Raw genomic sequence first — 17411 nt, 5'->3', positions numbered from 1 at the left:
AGTTAAATATGCATAGCTGAAGCCTTGCAAAATTAAGTTCTGATGAAACACGTGATGGTAAAATTGACAGCATTATACAATGAGACATGGTTCAAAACACACTCAAAATATGGAAATGCTTTCCATTTAAAAATGATGGATTGCATATACTGGCTATTTCACAATTATTAGCATATCTGACGTAATCTCTTTCTTATGTAGGGATAGAACATTAAATAAACATTGAACAATCATTGCTTTAATGAAATCATGGATGTATACTAAAATATTTGAACGACATGTGTTTTTTTATTAACTATTTAGAGGGACGAACTATACATATCCCAAACAAATGTTTACTATTAAGTAAAACAAATTATTAATATCTTTAAAAAATAAACAGAATATTGACTTGAAACCTATCTCCAGGATATAAACCTGTCACAGACATTTGGAGCGGGAAGTTAATTATTTTCAACAAATATTTATTTTAAATATGCTTTTTTATCGATATTAAAAACAGCAAAACATTGAAAGGAAAACAACGATTTCGATTTAAAGCTTTCGTGACTGCAGGGATTCATCTTCTTGGTTTTTTCGGTAAAGTCTTCAGGTGAAGACGGCTGCTTGCGTTGTAGCCGAAACGTCGTGAGAATTGTTTTATTATGTTTTATTTTTATTATTTTATTACTTCCCTTCTACGTGACTTTACCGAAAGAACCAAGAAGATGAAAACAACGATGTTTCGATCGTATCAGAGGGATCAATATCAATGTGCAAATAATTGAAATATCTGAACCATCTGTTACCGATGTATCAATGTTTTTTGACCATCCCTAAATGATCGACTATTTTCTCTGACATCTCACAATTATTTTCTCAAATCTGACGTCAATGTATTTTAAAAAAAATTTATAATTAACTATGCAATCTGCAAACATGGAGGTGCATAATTTAAGACATTTTCAGTTAATAATGAGTTTATACATCTCATTACATATATTGATTTTTCTCATATATCGCTAGCCTTTCTCAAGATTTAATTTTATATCTGTTGCTGGTAACATGATACATTATAAATATGTGCACAGTATGAGTATTCGGTCATACATGTTTGTGGCCCACGGCTCTAAGCAAGTCAACGCGGGTCTTTTTTTTGGACACCAGTTGTAGGTGATGCCACATATTGCTAAATCCATCATGTGCATGTCTTACCACTGCATATGTTTTAACAATTTGTGGTGCTATGTAGCTCTTGAATGTGTTTTTGAGTTGCACCGCATGTTGTTCAGCACAATGTCTGACGTTTCGTCCCATGTAATGGGAGTTTTCTCAGTTCCAACACACAATACAACCCAAAAACCCAACGGAGAGCCACTTTGTTTTACTGAGCCTCAGATCTCCATGTTAAATTAATATTAACTGAATGTCTACTATGCATATGTATTAATTTAACGTGTATGGATTTAATATGTTTATATTAATTTGAAGCTTTCGTGACTGCAGGAATCCACACTCTTTGGTTCTTTCGGTAAAGTCACGTAGGTAGAAAAATAAAATAAAACAAAAAATAATATATCGCGACGTTTCGATCGCAACGCAGGCGGTCGTCCTCGGGCGGTAAGAAAAATAATCCAGCAGTGGAACTGTTACACTGTTTTATTTTATTTTTCTACCAACATGACTTTACCGAAAGAACCACATAGTATGTTTATATTACAATATGTATGATCCATCGGTTATCATTCTTTTTGTAAATGTGTCTTTCCCACCACCAATAACTCAACCACTTTTTTTTTATAAGCCATGACCTAGCAGTGAAGTGGCCTAGCGGTAGCCGGTTCGCTTAAGCTACCAGAGGTTCACGGTTGAAATCCAGCGGCTGCCCTGGTTAATAATGCAGGTGCGCTAAGCAGAAAACACGTGCCACCTGCGTCACAGTTGACGTTAAAGACAATGCGATTGCGTGCCGGTATTATCCCAGTAAACATGGAACGTTGGGCCAAGAAGTTGGTCCAACAGTTTCAACCACGTGCCAATGTTGACCCAACCTTGTATATTTACTGAGACTGTCCACATCTGCCAAATTTGAAAAATTACTTATAATTGACTCAAATGGAATATACATAGAAATTATCGCCTCCTCGTGCGAAAAACTTGGCAGGACCCTCCTGATAGCCACGAGACTAAGTGAGGATTTCCCGGGTAAACAAGCATAATAATAACCTTGAATGAATACTGCATGTCCGTGAATGTTGTTCCGTAATTCACGTGCTCAACCGTCAATTGGCAGTGAATAATGAGTGGGCACTACATGCAGAGTTGGAGTGGGGTATGCTTGCACCGTCAATTTGCAAAAGCCCGTTCGGGATTTAGTGATGTCTCCACACTGGCTGCCTCTTGTTAAAACGGGGTGTACAGGAGCGTAAGAACAGCGTAGAGAAGTCTACACATTGCGAGATGGCCAAGGAGATACCAGTGAATCGATGCATAGTCCAGAGTTAATCCTCGATTACATTGGAAACCTAAACCATATATACACATTCAGTCCACAGTCGAGCAAGCTAAAAGACACACATTTGTATAATTTGTATATATAGTGAAATGCACATTATATACAAAAACATGGCGATTTAAAGCAACTTCTGTACTTGCCAGCATTGTCATAGCCTCATACATTTTATATTCATGCTCGCCAGTCAGTGATGAATCTGCCAAATGAAATAGATCGTTTTACTGTAATAATAGGCACATTCTCTGTAAAGTACCAGTGTGTAATACAGGTTGTGACCCGTGGCTCTTAGAATGGTAGTCAATGTGGCTCTTTACCCGTGCCATGGTTTATACTGGCCTCATATGACCAATTCACTCCACTTCTTACTAACCCACTTACTTCTGTGTCACAATGCTGTAATACATATACGGAATCGTCTCTTAGCATGCTGGATGAATGAAGGTCTACCATGATCCAGCGATGTAACAATCCACCCAAGATCTGCACTCAAGCTTATTTCATCGATCTCCACTGTGGCTGTCATGATGCCAACATGGATGATATAATTGATTGCAAGTGACTTACGACTGGGTCTCTCATGTTTATCACTTATAGTGCAGACTTACTGTATTGTCCTTCAGCCACCATTCCTTCTGTAGATGTGTCCTGCCCAATCAATCTCCCAGTAACCCCATAGACTTTCCTCAACAATGCCCAGAAATGTCCCATTGTTCCCTTATCCTCGTGCTTGACATGCGGCTTAGCGGTGAATAATACCCGAGGATTCGCATGCAGACTTACAGTCTGGTACAGCAGACATACATTCAGCTTCCCTCGATGGTGTCCATTGACTATCAAAGCCATATGGAGGAGGACGCAAAGTAAGCGCGTGGAAAACCTTGGTTTGACTCATCCCATTGTACCTTCGGAGCCGGTAAAATAAGTATCTCGTATAGGCGAAGTGAACATTTGTTGTCCACCCCTGAAAGCAGGGCTGTATACAGGAGATGAGCACCGCCTCGATGCAAAGTTTTGAAGCAAAACATCTTGACGTTGACGAGACACGTGCACGTCAAATTGCTCAAGTACGATTGGAATTGAGCGACGGCTCAACATCGATGACAGAAGCTTGCATTTCACTCCTCGTCCTCGGTCTAGCCGGGCACACACATCCTCGACAGAGCAGGGTCATGACGACAGCCTTCGCCTCCTTCCTGAACTTGCCGCCCGAGTGGTAGAATAGCAGCGGGTCGAGGCAGCTGTTGAGTCCGCTCATGGACATGCTGATGAAGAAGCCTTTAGCGAGGTCCTGCAGCAGGTCGCATTTGGTCGGTGTCAGCATGCTGCTGGCGGTCATCAGTGGCCTCACCACGTGCAGAGGCGTCAAGCAGATGGCCACTATCAGCTGCACCAGCACCACCAGCCTGGCCGCTCTGCGCCGAGCCCTGGCCACACGCACGCCTAGCGCCGTCTGGTAGAGCAGATTGTGCGTGATGAGCCCGTGGAAGATGCTCATGACCGTGAAGGGCACTAAGAAGAATGCGATGGTGACCACGGAGCTCCACGTGTTGTAGCTCGGGTAGAGGTCATCTAAGTTGAAGGTCATGCAGCGCGTCGCATTGGCGTCCAGTGCGTCGGCGGTCGTGTGGAAGATGAATGGCAGACTGAGTTGTCCACCCAGCACCGTGACCCAGCCGGCCAGGCTCACCAGCTTGGCGGAGGTGAGCGAGCGGTTGCGGAACGCTCTCGTCGGGTGAACGATGACGAAGTAGCGCTCGGCACTGATGCACGTCAGGAAGAAGATGCTGCCGTAGAGGCTGATGTAGGTGACGGTGATGAGCATGTCGCACGCCGCCTCGCCGAAGGGCCACTGGTTGTCGTACATGTAGTAGATGGAGCGCACGGGTGCGACGAGCACGAACAGGAGGTCGCTGAGCACCAGATTGAGCATGTAGATCGTGAAGCAGGTCCAATCCTTGATGCGCCAAGCGATAATCCACAAGGCGAACGCATTCCCCAGGAAACCCACAACGGTCTCCATGAGCAGCAGTGGCACCGTATATTGCGAGAATAGCTCGTTGATATAACACCTGCTCAGGTTGTAATTTACCATGCTTGGAGATTGTTATTTTTATTAAGTTAACGCGGTGTGTAAATTGAGGTGGTAATAAGACTGCAAGTGCACGTAGAAATACGTTTCAAATATGTGCACTTTCCTCTTGAAATGGAGCTACCTTGATAGATATGCTGAGATTATATATTCAAGATAAATTACTGTTTTGGCACCATTCCTTGGTCGGCAATATATGTTAAAATACAAAAAAGCCACGCAACAGATGTAAATACAATTACATAATTAACGGAAGACATTTTATATTTTAGTTTCGTTTTTCATTGCAAGACGTACCTATTAATTATGTTCCCAGATTTCAAGTTTGAACGTAACGTCCGACTTAAATGCTTGTCCCTTGTAACGCGTACTTTTATAGATGGGGAGCCAATGGCTCTGATTGGGTCTTTCTCTGTGCTCATGTTAATGACAAAAGGCAACGTAAGTCAATACATACCCAGAATCTTAGGGTAACCAAAGTAAATTTATTAGGTCAACTGTGAACGCTAGCTAAATTCAGTAGAACCAACTGCATTTTATGGAATTAAAATCATTCCATGCGATATGAAGCTTTGGAAATCAAAAATAGCAGAATTTTACGGATTTTAGTTATGAACTTAATGGTGGTTATCAGCAATCTAGATAATTATTTACCAATAGCAAAACAGATGTAGTACAGGCGTGCTATATAATAACCAGTATAAAATATAATCGCAACGGATGTGCACGAAATTAAATTCAACTGACACCACCTGCTGTTCAGCAGTAAAAAAACAATTTTAACAGCGGATTTTATTGTAAACGCATCAATATTGAATCAATTTGAAACTATAAATATACCGTATACAATGAGTGGTATCTAAATTGCATATGCTGGATTTGGCTTATTTGCATATGGATAAAATATACTGTGCGGACAAGCATACTTTTTCTACATGCATGTGCAACGATTTTATTTAAACTTCAGAGTTATTTTGGAACTCTAAATAACCGTCTATTAAATACGCCTTTCTGAAAAAAAAAACCACTTTCGTTATGAAATGCACGTGAGATACGGGTGAATTTCTGGCTTGCATTTTCACAAATGAAGGATACATTTTGACAATGCATGATTTAAACGATTCTTGATTTTATCTTTCTTGTATGAGCGGAGTTCCGGTTGGATTAAACGCAGCAAGTTGGCACAGTGGGGACACAGGTACTGTGTAGTGCATCTATCTGTTGGTCATATCACCTGACCTGTCAGCGAGCTCTTAACACTTGAAGTGGTTTCAAAGTGCAGAAGCGTTATGGGGATTTCACCGTAGTGAATGGTTGTTGTGTTGCGGTTAGTGCGCTGCGCTACGAACCTGGTTACTCGAGGTTGATTCCCGCACACGACCAACACCAGTGACGAGTATCTGAACCGGTCCTGGGCATCCCTCGAGGTCGACTCAGCCTCAAATGACATCCCCACTGGGGAGACAAAGACAATCGGACGTGGTGCTGGCCACACACCCCCTCGTGTACCGTGCCAGCCTTCATAGGTGCTCGGTTACAGCACTTGCCCGAACAGTCTGTAAAGGCTATATGAGGGGTCTTTGTCTTTGTTACTGCCAGACTTTCTCCTGGTGGTGTTGATCAGGGGATGGTGTGAGATGGACCCATCCTATATCTTGGTCCGTGGCTAGAGGCGGAAAGCTGCTAAACAGAATAAGAGAGCACAACACTGTATGATTTCTAGAGCTGATATAGGGCAATTTGTTCAGCAGAGGGACATAAGCCTAGTTATGATTGCATCATCATGACTTCTAGGAATAACATGATGCAATTCATATGGTGTATGATGCAATACCAGGTTCAGATTGCATCATTCATTGTTTTGCTCAAAAAGCAAGTACTGTCAAAACCCAGTCATAGATTTATTCAAAGATCCAGTCAAAGATGTATTTTAGTAATTTCTGGCTTAAATGTAGATCCCTTCCCTTTACAACTCACTTATCCTCCGCTATTCCCAAGTGAAGGGTCGTATATACTGACCAAGTAGCATATATTGAAAACTAGAGCCAATAAACAATTGTAAGCATCATTTTCAGTCTCAGTGGCCCAGAATTAGTAAAGTTGGACTACATTTATTTCGGAAGCATTTTGGCTGTAGACCAGTGTTTTTAGAGGGTGTCTCCGTTCCCCATTTAGTTCTGTGGAACCCGGTCCTCTATAGGGAGCGGGTTCTGAGCAGCGAGTAGGGAGGGCATCGGTGGACCAGCCAACTGTGGCATTGCAATCCCTCTTGCTGGATTGAGGTGTTCATAATAAAGTTTTATTTTTGGGTGAGATCGTGCAAATATAAATGCGTCGTTATTTACACGATGCCAGAGATGGCCATCGTGACTCGTACCAGCGTGGTATGCCAAGATAAATGTATGTTTGCGTGTAATTCCAGGAGTTAAATGTACGTGTAACTACAGTCCTTGGAATAAGAGTATACATTGTAAATACACGAGTGTTTGTAGTTATATTTTATATCTACTAGGAGCTTTTGACATTTTCAAGGTGAACTTTTTTTCGTTGTATAATTTTATGCAACTAAGCAACAACGGTATGCTTAGTGGCATCACGCCTTTGTTGTCCTCATGCACCTGCGATTAACACAGTTGATTATGGACAGTGCGACAAAAATTGTTTTTTTACCCTTTTATCTGGCAACAAAACTGACACTTTTTTTTACAAGGAGTCATGTTTGCATTGACCACAATACCTGCGGTCGGAATGCAAACAAAAACCACAACTCTGATAATGTATGCACTGTCCTTGAAATTGATTGGTCCACACCCGAGACAGCTTTTCTTAGAGCCTAGTCTCACATGGTGTTGGACCAGATGACGCCAAAAGGCGCACAACTCAAAGACATTGCACCATCAGAGTATGAGAGCTCGGGGTAAGCATTTACACCATTGTAAAAGGTGTCAGTTTTGTTGCCAGATAAAAGGGTAAAAAAACAATTATCATATTTTGCTACTGGCAAAGGAGGTTCCAATGGTGATACATACTTTAGTTTTCAATATAAATTACTGGAAACTAAGGGTGAATGTCACTGAATTTTAAGCAACATATCACAGAGAGAAATCTGGTAAGGTCAAGGAGAGGGCATTGAACATTCTGTAATTTATTATCGTAATATTGCCTGCAATCCATCGCATTTGCTTTGCTCCAGAGTTTTCTTATCTTAAATCAATGTTGCTGAAATTATACACTCCCAGACGGCCGTGGCGCTGATGGATTGTGTAATAAATATTTTAATATATTTTTTTACCTGGAGAGAGGGATATTGTCGGCTTATTTATGTTGCACTATTCTTTGGGATAATTGAACTCCGTCCGTTGCGTGTTTTAATATTACGTCGCTCAGTCTTAATCGTTTACTCTGAATTGTTTTTACCTTGTGTATTTTAATTGTAATCAAAATTGTGTTTCAGTTGCTGCCCGTTATTGTGTCAGTGTCAACAAGTCTCCATAGGCGGCGCTACACATACCAGAGAACGCGTATATACATCTGCACAACACAATCATCAATAGTAAGGTCATTGCAAATATAGCCTAAAACCAAGAGATACGTTTACCTACTAATTACCGCCTTGTTGTATAATTACTGCAGTGAAAAATGTTTAACAAAATAAACTCGCGTCCCTGGGTGGGCTCGAACCACCAACCTTTCGGTTAACAGCCGAACGCGCTAACCGATTGCGCCACAGAGACCGAGGCGTCTGCCTGGAGCCACGTGATCCCTCTTAAAGGTTCGCGTGGTCGCCCAAGTAGGTGGGGGCAAGGTGGGCGGGGGGGGGGGGTCGCGACCCCGTTACCATAGCAACCCCCCCATCCTCCCCCCTCCACATGGAGGACCCTTGGCGACCTGTTACCGCGGCAACGGCGTGCCGCGTCTCCATGGCAACGGCTTCACACGCCCCCCCCCTCCCTCCGCTTGTACCCAATCAGCAGCTGCCTGGCCGCGCTAGGCATGCCGGGAAAAGCAAGGAAGTTTGAATGACGGATTTGACGGAAATTAAGCGCGTGGGTTGTTTTGTGTTGGTAGTTGATTTGTAAACATTGTAAGTTAGTTTTGTTTGTTTGTTACAAAGATACTCCAGCGTATATATGCGGTGAGTGAAGTTACGGCTGCACTCATGTCCTGAATACTAACGTTGTGGTGTGTTGTTTTATTGAACGTTGCGAAGTGATGTGATGTGATTTTAGCGGCGGAGTTGAGTTGCACGCCGCTGTGGCCTAGGCCCTGTGGCGTTTTAACTCTTTAAGTTAAACGGCGCAACATCGAATAACGCCGTTATTGTTACACTACAGTCTGATCATGAAACTACTGTGTTACCATATTATTGGTTCTTTCGGTAAAGTCACGTAGAAGGGAAATAATAAAATAATATAAATATTAAACAATATTTTACAACCAAGAATATGAATCCTGCAGTCACGAAAGCTTTATATCAAAATTTACTGTGTTGCCCTCACACAGCTTGGCTTGGGAATTTCCTCTAATGTTATATATCCCCCATTTATTATGTACTGTATGTGGAACTTCTTTCGCACCGTACGTAGCCAAACGTACTAATCGGAGGCGCGTGAGGACAACAAACTAAACACTCAAAAGTATATATTTTATATATTATACAGTACGGTGCCCAATTCAAGAGATGGATTTCAGGAACTCTTATTAAAACCTCGAATGGTGCTGTTCATTCTATTCGGTTTTCTCGGTAAAGTCACGTAGGTAAAAAATGTAAATAAATTTAAATAAATTAAATCATGACTTCTAGATTTGAAGCTTTCGTGACTGCAAGGATCCATATTCTTAGGTTCTTTTTCGGTAAAGTCACGTAGGTAAAAATAATTTACTTTTATTAATTTTATTTTTTTACCTACGTGACTTTACCGAAAAAACCCAAAAATTTAAATCACGACGTTTCGGAGGCAACACGGAAGCTTGTGTTTTCCTCCGAAACGTCGTGATTTAATTTATATAAATTTTACCGAAAAAAACAAAGAGTATGAATCATTGCAGTCACGAAAACTTCAAATCTCGAATTAGGTGCTGTTCATTGCTGGCCGCTTGGCGTGTTGGACCTTTGCGGCCTGCGCTTAGCAACCGGGATTTTGAAAAAAATAAATATCGAGACGATAAGTGACGTAACTTCGAAGCCACACCTGTTGTTTACCCTCGGGGATATGCCCATTGTGTTTGTCGCCCACTCGTAAGTCAACACGTTATTATATTGTCCCTTATTACTCGATGATCGTATATCCTCTGGCCTCTTCAGTGTTGATTAAAGATAACTTCGCATCGGTTGAGCAGCACGGATTCACGAGTACAAGGGCGTGAGTTTTCGAATCCCCGCCACGGTCGATTCATCTACGAAGCCGCACCCAACACCACCACCGTCACCCCCTTCCAGGTCAGTAAAATAAAACAATACATTTACTTTTCGATTTAAAGCTTTCGTGACTGCAGGGATTCTTTCGGTAAAGTCACGTAGAAGGGAAGTAATAAAATAATAAAAATAAAACATAATAAAATAATTCTCACGACGTTTCGGCCACAACGCAAGCAGCCGTCTTCAGGTGGAGAGCAGGTCTGTCGAGAAGGCGTTGTGGCCGAAACGTCGTGAGAATTATTTTATTATGTTTTATTTTTATTATTTTATTACTTCCCTTCTACGTGACTTTACCGAAGGAACCAAGAAGATGAATACATTTACTTTCGAGAGAGCGGTTTAGTGAAACAATATTGTTGCACAATAAATACAACGCTGGCACATGTCACGTCTTAATGGCACCATACAATTAGTATATGTTTTAAGAGAGCGGTATTATGTTTTCACAATTCAGGTGAGTCGGTCATTTAGGAGGATTTTGTTTAAACATACAATACTGTACTGCACACTGGTGAAGACGGGCTGGTAAAGGGAACACATATTTTTTCATACTCTTCGGTTCTTTCTGTAAAAGTCACGTAGGTATAAAATATAATATGATCATAAATTAAATCACGACGTTTCGATTGCAACACAAGCAATCATCATCAGGTGGGAAAACCACAGCAATACATTTTTGTTTGCTGAAGTGGGAGAGAGAGTTGCCGTGGTAATGATGATTGCTGCTTGTGTTGCAATCGAAACGTCGTGATTTAATTTATTTTAATTTTATTTTATACCTACGTGACTTTACCGAAAGAACCAAAGAGTATGGATCCCTGCAGTCACGAAAACTTCAAATCGACATTTTATTTCATCTCTCGCCGAGTACTCGATTGTGTTGATGCGTGCCTCTCTCTCTCCAGTATACCTGCTCAGGTCTACAAGGATCACGAACACTGGATGTGTAACCCATCCCCGCAAAGTAAAATGTTAATACTTTGGAAAATGCAGTTTTGATCGATGGAGTTTTAAATGATAATTGTTGTTTTGTAGTCACAGCAGCTTCATCATGAGACCATCTGGAAGCATGCAATCTACTTTCAGATGTGCATGTTGCCAGTACAGTACAATATTGCCAAATTTCGATTTAAAGCTTTCGTGACTGCAGGGATTCATCTTCTTGGTTCTTTCGGTAAAGTCACGTAGGAGGAAAATAATAAAATAATAAAAATAAAACATAATAACTTTTTTTATTTATTATGTTTTATTTTTATTATTTACGTGACTTTACCGAAAGAACCAAGAAGATGAATATTGCCAAAGTTGCGTGACAGTTTTTACTCTCTATATAATATAACATTCTGAATGTGCTTTCTCGATGCGACGTGTGTGCAGATGGAGAGCCACGAGGATGCCTGTGAGAAACTGGATGGAGACTTCGATCATTTTCTTGTTGATATGAAGCCCTTTGTACTCAAGCTTCCACACAAGTCTGGTAATGACCATTGTGCACCCAATCTTTATTGTTCTACCTACGTGGCTTTACCGAAGGAACCAAAAAATATGGTGCACCCAATCTCGCGGGGGGGTGTCTTATTTGCTCCATGAAATTATAAACATTTACGGCAAGTTGTGTTGTAGTTTCAGTACTGTTATTTATTTTGCCTGGTCAGGCCCACTCAGCCTATACAGCTCTTTTTCAGAAGCGACCGAGCCACAAATGATAGCTCAACCAAGTGGCTTATCACGTGGACATTTCTAGCAGCCAAACAATCGAAAGGCATGTTTCTAAAGGTGGAGGGGGAAACCGGAGGACCCGGAGAAAAATCCACGTGATCACCTGGAGAACATGCAAACAATAATATACATGCGTCAAGGTCGGGGTTGGGATGGAACCCACGACCGGGCGAGGTAGTTGACATCTCGTCACCGTGGCGCTGCTGCTTGCCATGCAATTAGAATACTGCAAGTTCATATCTCGGTTGGTGCAGTCGTGTTATTGCTTTGGGGTGTATACAATAGGTACCACTGTTGTGGGAAGTCGTGAGTGTTCAGTGTGGATTGAGAGTTTCCCTCATTCTTTTGTTTTTGAATAACACGCTACAGAGCAAAACGCTGCTATGAAATATGTTACGTATCCTGGTAGAGTTTTTCAAGAGGGTCAATATACGCCAATGAATGAACAACCAAGCATTTCCAGAAGGACACTCATAGATATAGATTTATAAAAACCCATCTTACTGCACTTTTCAAGAGACTATAACCACTTAAGACGCGAGACAGTGTAAGTGTTCGAATACACATTTAACATTGTAGTGTAAGATGCTATTGGCATGACATAAGGTATTATATTTATTTATTAGCTGATCCTGTAATGTGTTTGGTCACACTGGGTATGCTTTTCTCAAAATTCACGTGAACTTCACTCGTATTTTGCTCTGTATTCTTAAGCATTCAAGGAGTTTTTCATCTTGTTTTAGAATGTGCTCATCAAAGTGGCTCAACAGCACTCACAGTCAGACTTTACCAATAATGAGCAATCCTTTGTGTTATGCTAAAATTTAGAAATTTTACATCTTTATAATATAGATTTTACCTCAGGAAAGTGCTCCTAGGATGTTATTTTCAAATTAATCAGTCCATAAATGCCACTGCTTCACATGAAGTCCTTTTATTTCAGTTGATTTTATGCCATTGATGCTGTTGACAAATGAGTTGATTATGGCAGAAATAAAAGATAAGTTAGGTTTATAAACTCTCAAAGGCCCAATGGTGATGTGGAAATGTAACAAATTCTAGGCTACATGGGAAAAATATTTATAATCATGTGTTTATGAATAGATTATTTACAATGTATGAAGATCATATGCAAATTCAATGCTGCAAACTAAATTTCCAAAATGATATTGAATGAATGACAAACAATCAATACAAATATAATGGTAAAAAATTAACCCGTAAAACCAAAGTTTTTCACTATAAATCCTTTATATGCGTGGCGGCTAGAGTCCTCTCGTCCTCTGGCTTGAGATGGCTGCCACCTATGGGTCAGAAGATTGCTTGCAACCATTAAGCAATTGGTAATTACATGTAATTTTTTTTTCCTAAAACGTGTAAAATTTTGGAAAATGTTTTCACGAAAATTAATTGTCACGCACAACGAGTCTGTGTGCAAAATGTCAGCTCGATTGGATCACGGGAAGTGGGTAAAAAAACGACCGAAAGATTTGCACGGTCGTAAGCGCGCAAGCAAGCAAGCAAGCGAACTTAATATAAAGAATTTAAATAAAAAACGACCGAAAGATTTGCACGGTCATAATCGCGCAAGCAAGCAAGCAAGCTAACTTAATATAACGAATTAAAAAATGGGGGATTTTTAAAAATTTATTTTTGGGTAGAATCATAAACCTCATTTTTGACCATTGAGTGATTTACTGGAGGAGAGATAATTTATTCCACACTGGATAAGGATTCTGCAGACGTTGATTGTGAGTTGTAGAATGTAACTGTTGCTGGCGCGTTGTCCACAGATCGGCAACGCTGCGCACTGTGGATCAAGAAGCTCTGTGAGCCGCCGGTAGCTCGCAGTGGAGCCCTGGGCACCTCAAGCCGCAAGAACCGCAATGACTACGCACGTCTGCTGCTGCACATGTTGCGCCGGAGTGTGCTGGAGGAGCCATTCACTCACAGGCCTGACACGGGGCCCCTCAAGACGCTGCCGACTTACATGGTGCATTCTGCCTGCATAGGCTTTCACGATTATGCTCTATAGCTCTCCGATGTGTTTTTAGGTTGTACTGCGTGTTGTTCGGCATGGTTTCTGATCATTCGGTGCACATACTGGGAGCTTCAGGACTGAATTGAGTGCACTTATTCACACTCTTTTACTTCCTTCACATCACTACTTTTGGCAGTCCCTTACCGCTTTACGAATCATAGGCTAACACTTTGTTACAAAGCTTAGTGCTCACTGCCGTAGCATGCATGTGAATGTGATCTACTTTCAGGTGATCAACGAATATTAGCTTCCGGAAAGCCGATTCATTCATAATATCCTGCGCTGACCGCTGCTTTCATTGGACTTACGAATGTGTCGCATGCCTTGCAGGCCATCTACTTTGACGAACCCCTGGAGGACATTGTGACGAGCCGGGAACCCCCGGACTGGGTCACGGGTGCACTTGACGCACCAGAGGAGACCTCTAAATGTTCGCTGAAAGAGGACGAACGCTCGCGTCCGCACCTCTCCTTCGATTCAACGCGCAGTCGTCACAGGTTAGCGGAACGCACTTGCCGTCAGCAGTCAAACACTCACAAATTGCAGCGCTGAATTATGAATGTCTCTTTGTGTAGAGCTTTGACTCACAGGGGGAATGTGTGATGAATATTTAAAGGAAATATCTAAATAACTGACAGGTTAACTTAATTGCATGGCAAAGTGAGAATGCTGTAACTGTAGTGATTAAATGTTGCATGACATTGTTATGCAATGATACGCAGTTTTGAGCAGCTTCACAATATTCAGAGAGAAAATGTATGAATTCTACATGGAATACTGTATTTTACTCGTAGACTCATCACTACAACATATTCTGCACAGCATTCATAGGTGGCATAACCACACACCAAAACCACTTTGTATATTGGAATAGATATCAATGAAAGTAATGAAACTGATAACATAGAAAAGACAACCTTTTTGTCTACAATATATAGAAACATTTCCATTGAAACTTTTTTTTTATCAAAACGTGTTTAAAATTGAATATGAAAAGTGATTGCGATATTAAACAAGAACAATAGTTAAAGCAGCAATTCATATTATTTGGGTCTTTCGGTGGAATGATCGTGAGCCGAGTCCAACCCCCTGGCCAGGATTTGAACTCTTACCGCAGTACCGTCAAGCCAACTGGAATCCCATTGCCTCAACTTTTATCTCAAAACATTTCCATTTGATTTGAACAGTCCACACAGCTGTACAAAGACAAAGATCCCCCGTATAGCCTGAACAGACTGTTGGGGCAAGTGCTGTTAGCGAGCACCTATGAAGGCCAACACGGCACACGAGGGGGTGGGTGGCCAGCACCACGCCCGACCACCTTTGTCTCCCCAGCGGCGATGTTTTGACACACCGAAAGAATGTGAATTCCTAAAGTCACGAAAGCTTTGAGTCAAGATTTAAAGCAGCAAGTTTAAAAAAAAACAGTATAGCAAACAAAACCACCACTTTAACACGTAGACTTTCGCGACCACATTTATATATTTACGCGATCTAACCCAAAAAAAACTCTATAATGGAAAACCACCACTGCCAATACATTATACAGGTATCACCACATAATTCAACATTTCAGTTGCTTCTGGCCGCCTGTGTCAGCAGAGGGCAGCAGAACCTCATTAAAGGTTGCTCCAAAAAAAGCAGGGTTAAAACATAAAATTATCAACTGCATGTTTACTTAAGAGCCCTTTGCAGTAGTATGCAATAATTCGCTATCAAATGTACTTAATATAAATGGCTTTTAAATAATACACATTGTATTGCATTTGTTCATTCGTGTAGCACAGACAATAAACCCAAGATACAGCAAACTCAGCATATGTTTTTAATCCAAACCTAACCATAGAAATATTGTAGGTCACAATTCAAATCTAGAAACAATTAGTAAGCTTGGTTTTCCAATAATAGAGTTATTTTACTTTGGTGCTTTGGTTTATTGATGGCACTGTTTCATTTTCTAAGCAGGGTGGCCCATTTCCGTGTTGTCACATCACACTTGTGGCATGTCCCTGCCATTCTTTTAGCAGTGGTGCACCATGTGATAACACTCTGCTATCATTTAACCAAACGGATGTCTTCATGCAGTATTAACTCGCGTAAATACTTTCGAAATCAGACAGAGCAATAAATAATATCAAGCAGACCCAGTAGGACATTATGACATGTTTGGTGTCGCTCATTTAGCACACATTAGTGGGTGTTTTTAATAGCACAAGTGCCATTGGCACTTCTAGTGGCTTCTACTGGTACTGAACTGCTCTTGAATTCACGTTGTATCCGCAACGTGCTGTGACTTTTAAGTTGCAGGATGTGGAATGTATGAGCGTACACAATTATGGGTAAATATTTTTTTACAATTTTTTTATTTTGATAATTGTATCCATATCTATAAGCTTAATATTATTGAGTATATTCAGGTTTAAACGTCTGAATTGGTTTACAAAAAAGTATGATAGTAGTACTTTTTGATTGAAGCAGTTTTGAGATGAGAAAAGAAACCGGTCATGTATACATTGCTGTGTTTCCAGAGAGGGATTAAACCAAAAAACACGAGCTATGTTTGTGCCCAGGTGATTATTAAGCTATTATTGAATTTGTTCGCTCCTTCAGAGTGTGTTCCTAAAGATGTTTCTTATTATGCCTTGAAGGGCATTGGGGTAGTGTTCCAGGCAGCTGTTTATGTAATGAAAAATATGTCAGAAAAATGTACCAACATGGCAAATGAGACCTGTACAAACATACGCACACGCTCGATGCATCTTTACAAAAGGGGGGGTTTCTGTCACTTGGGAGTGAATCGCACAGCAGTGCAATTCTTGTTTTTTTTTTATACCAGCATCAAAATGACGCACAAGAGGATATGATTGTGCATTGGCTGCGCTAGTCCATAACTTCTACTTTGATGACTCTAAATGTGTATGGACACACCCATGATGTGGAATCATCAATTAAGGTCAATCCACTCCTGAATGATGGCCTCCCGAAGCTGCAGCCGTCTCTCATGATTCTGTGATATATTAATCCACATAGTACCTGCACATGAGCTGATTTCATCACTCTGTCTCCTCCTTCCGTGGATGTAATCTCAGACACTTTCCATTTTTTGGCTGCCACTCCGTAATTATTCTTCACCATCTGCCATGATTCTTTCTCGCGACATAATCCTGCCCAAGCCAGCTTACGTTTGTGATCCCATGTAAGCAAATATTCTACATGAGCAACACTAAGTTTAATTCGTTTTATTTTTCATCCAAAATTATGCACCAGGGAATATTCTTGTGCAGTTACTGAAGTGTGTTCTAGTGCACAAATTGCACTGGGATGTCTGTAAATATAGAAACCATCCGTGCTATGTTCACATGCCAGCAAGTATTCAAAATCATTTAATTTGTTTATTTTATTCCCAGTTTTTGCAAAAGTCTCATGTGTTTTCTTACTTAATTTATCATAATAAAAGATCAACTCTACATTGAGACATAGGCTACTCTGACTTTTCAATATGTTTGATAATTCCCCAAAGGTGTTAAGTATCTATTTTTGCTGCGTAATAGTCTCGTAAGCACTAGTCGTGTTTTTTAAGTGACAGCCCTAATAAGACAAAACATATATTTCTGCTGAAAAGAGTCTTGGGTGGTGCCTATCACCATTT

The 17411-nt window shown here is 40.8% G+C and overlaps 2 protein-coding genes and 1 non-coding gene across 11 annotated transcripts in view; 1 reads left to right on the top strand and 2 right to left on the bottom strand.

The window, feature by feature from the left end:
- Positions 1-64: 64 nt before the first annotated feature.
- On the bottom strand, positions 65-8339 carry LOC133347595 (P2Y purinoceptor 4-like). Of its 7 annotated transcripts, none has more exons than XM_061560002.1 (3): positions 8272-8339; positions 5933-6038; positions 65-4404 (listed from the first exon to the last, which is right to left on the bottom strand). In XM_061560002.1, exons 2-3 carry the CDS (start codon positions 6031-6033, stop codon positions 3555-3557), a joined length of 951 nt encoding a protein of 316 aa, XP_061415986.1. In that variant the 5' UTR covers positions 6034-6038; positions 8272-8339; the 3' UTR covers positions 65-3554. The 7 variants fall into 7 exon arrangements, with proteins under 7 accessions (XP_061415986.1, XP_061416020.1, XP_061416012.1 ...); XM_061560036.1 differs by having other exon boundaries at positions 65-4448; positions 8272-8288; XM_061560028.1 differs by lacking the exon at positions 8272-8339 and adding an exon at positions 7876-8136 and having other exon boundaries at positions 65-4448.
- TRNAN-GUU (transfer RNA asparagine (anticodon GUU)) lies at positions 8244-8317 on the bottom strand. The gene has a single exon. It is a non-coding gene; the product is annotated as a tRNA-Asn (tRNA).
- Positions 8340-8592: 253 nt separating the features above from the next.
- LOC133345537 (centrosomal protein of 112 kDa-like) overlaps positions 8593-17411 on the top strand; it is a 204157-nt gene continuing 195338 nt past the window's right edge. For 2 of the 3 annotated variants that reach the window (XM_061556413.1, XM_061556394.1), the window contains exons 1-5: positions 8593-8718; positions 9889-10023; positions 11380-11479; positions 13515-13714; positions 14093-14259. In XM_061556413.1, the coding sequence (XP_061412397.1) occupies positions 11380-11479; positions 13515-13714; positions 14093-14259 (467 nt within the window). In that variant the 5' untranslated portion in view covers positions 8593-8718; positions 9889-10023. The remainder of the gene's footprint in view (positions 8719-9888; positions 10024-11379; positions 11480-13514; positions 13715-14092; positions 14260-17411) is intronic. The other variant, XM_061556402.1, reaches the window with a different exon arrangement.

The sequence above is a fragment of the Lethenteron reissneri genome, chromosome 3, assembly GCF_015708825.2.
Source record: "Lethenteron reissneri isolate LAM-NWPU_2019-01 chromosome 3, ASM1570882v1, whole genome shotgun sequence".
Taxonomy (NCBI): Eukaryota; Metazoa; Chordata; class Hyperoartia; order Petromyzontiformes; family Petromyzontidae; genus Lethenteron; species Lethenteron reissneri.
The sequence above is the reverse complement of the archived record's forward strand: the minus strand, read 5'-3'. Positions and strand labels throughout refer to the sequence as shown.

Coding starts and splice junctions, on each gene's coding strand:
- LOC133347595 (XM_061560002.1), bottom strand. CDS start 6,033: ATGTCATTTGAGGCTGAGTCGACCTCGAGGGATGCCCAGGACCGGTTC. Junction 4,405..5,932: donor AATCAACCTCGAGTAACCAG/GTTCGTAGCGCA, acceptor TCTGGTGCTCAG/CGACCTCCTGTTCGTGCTCG.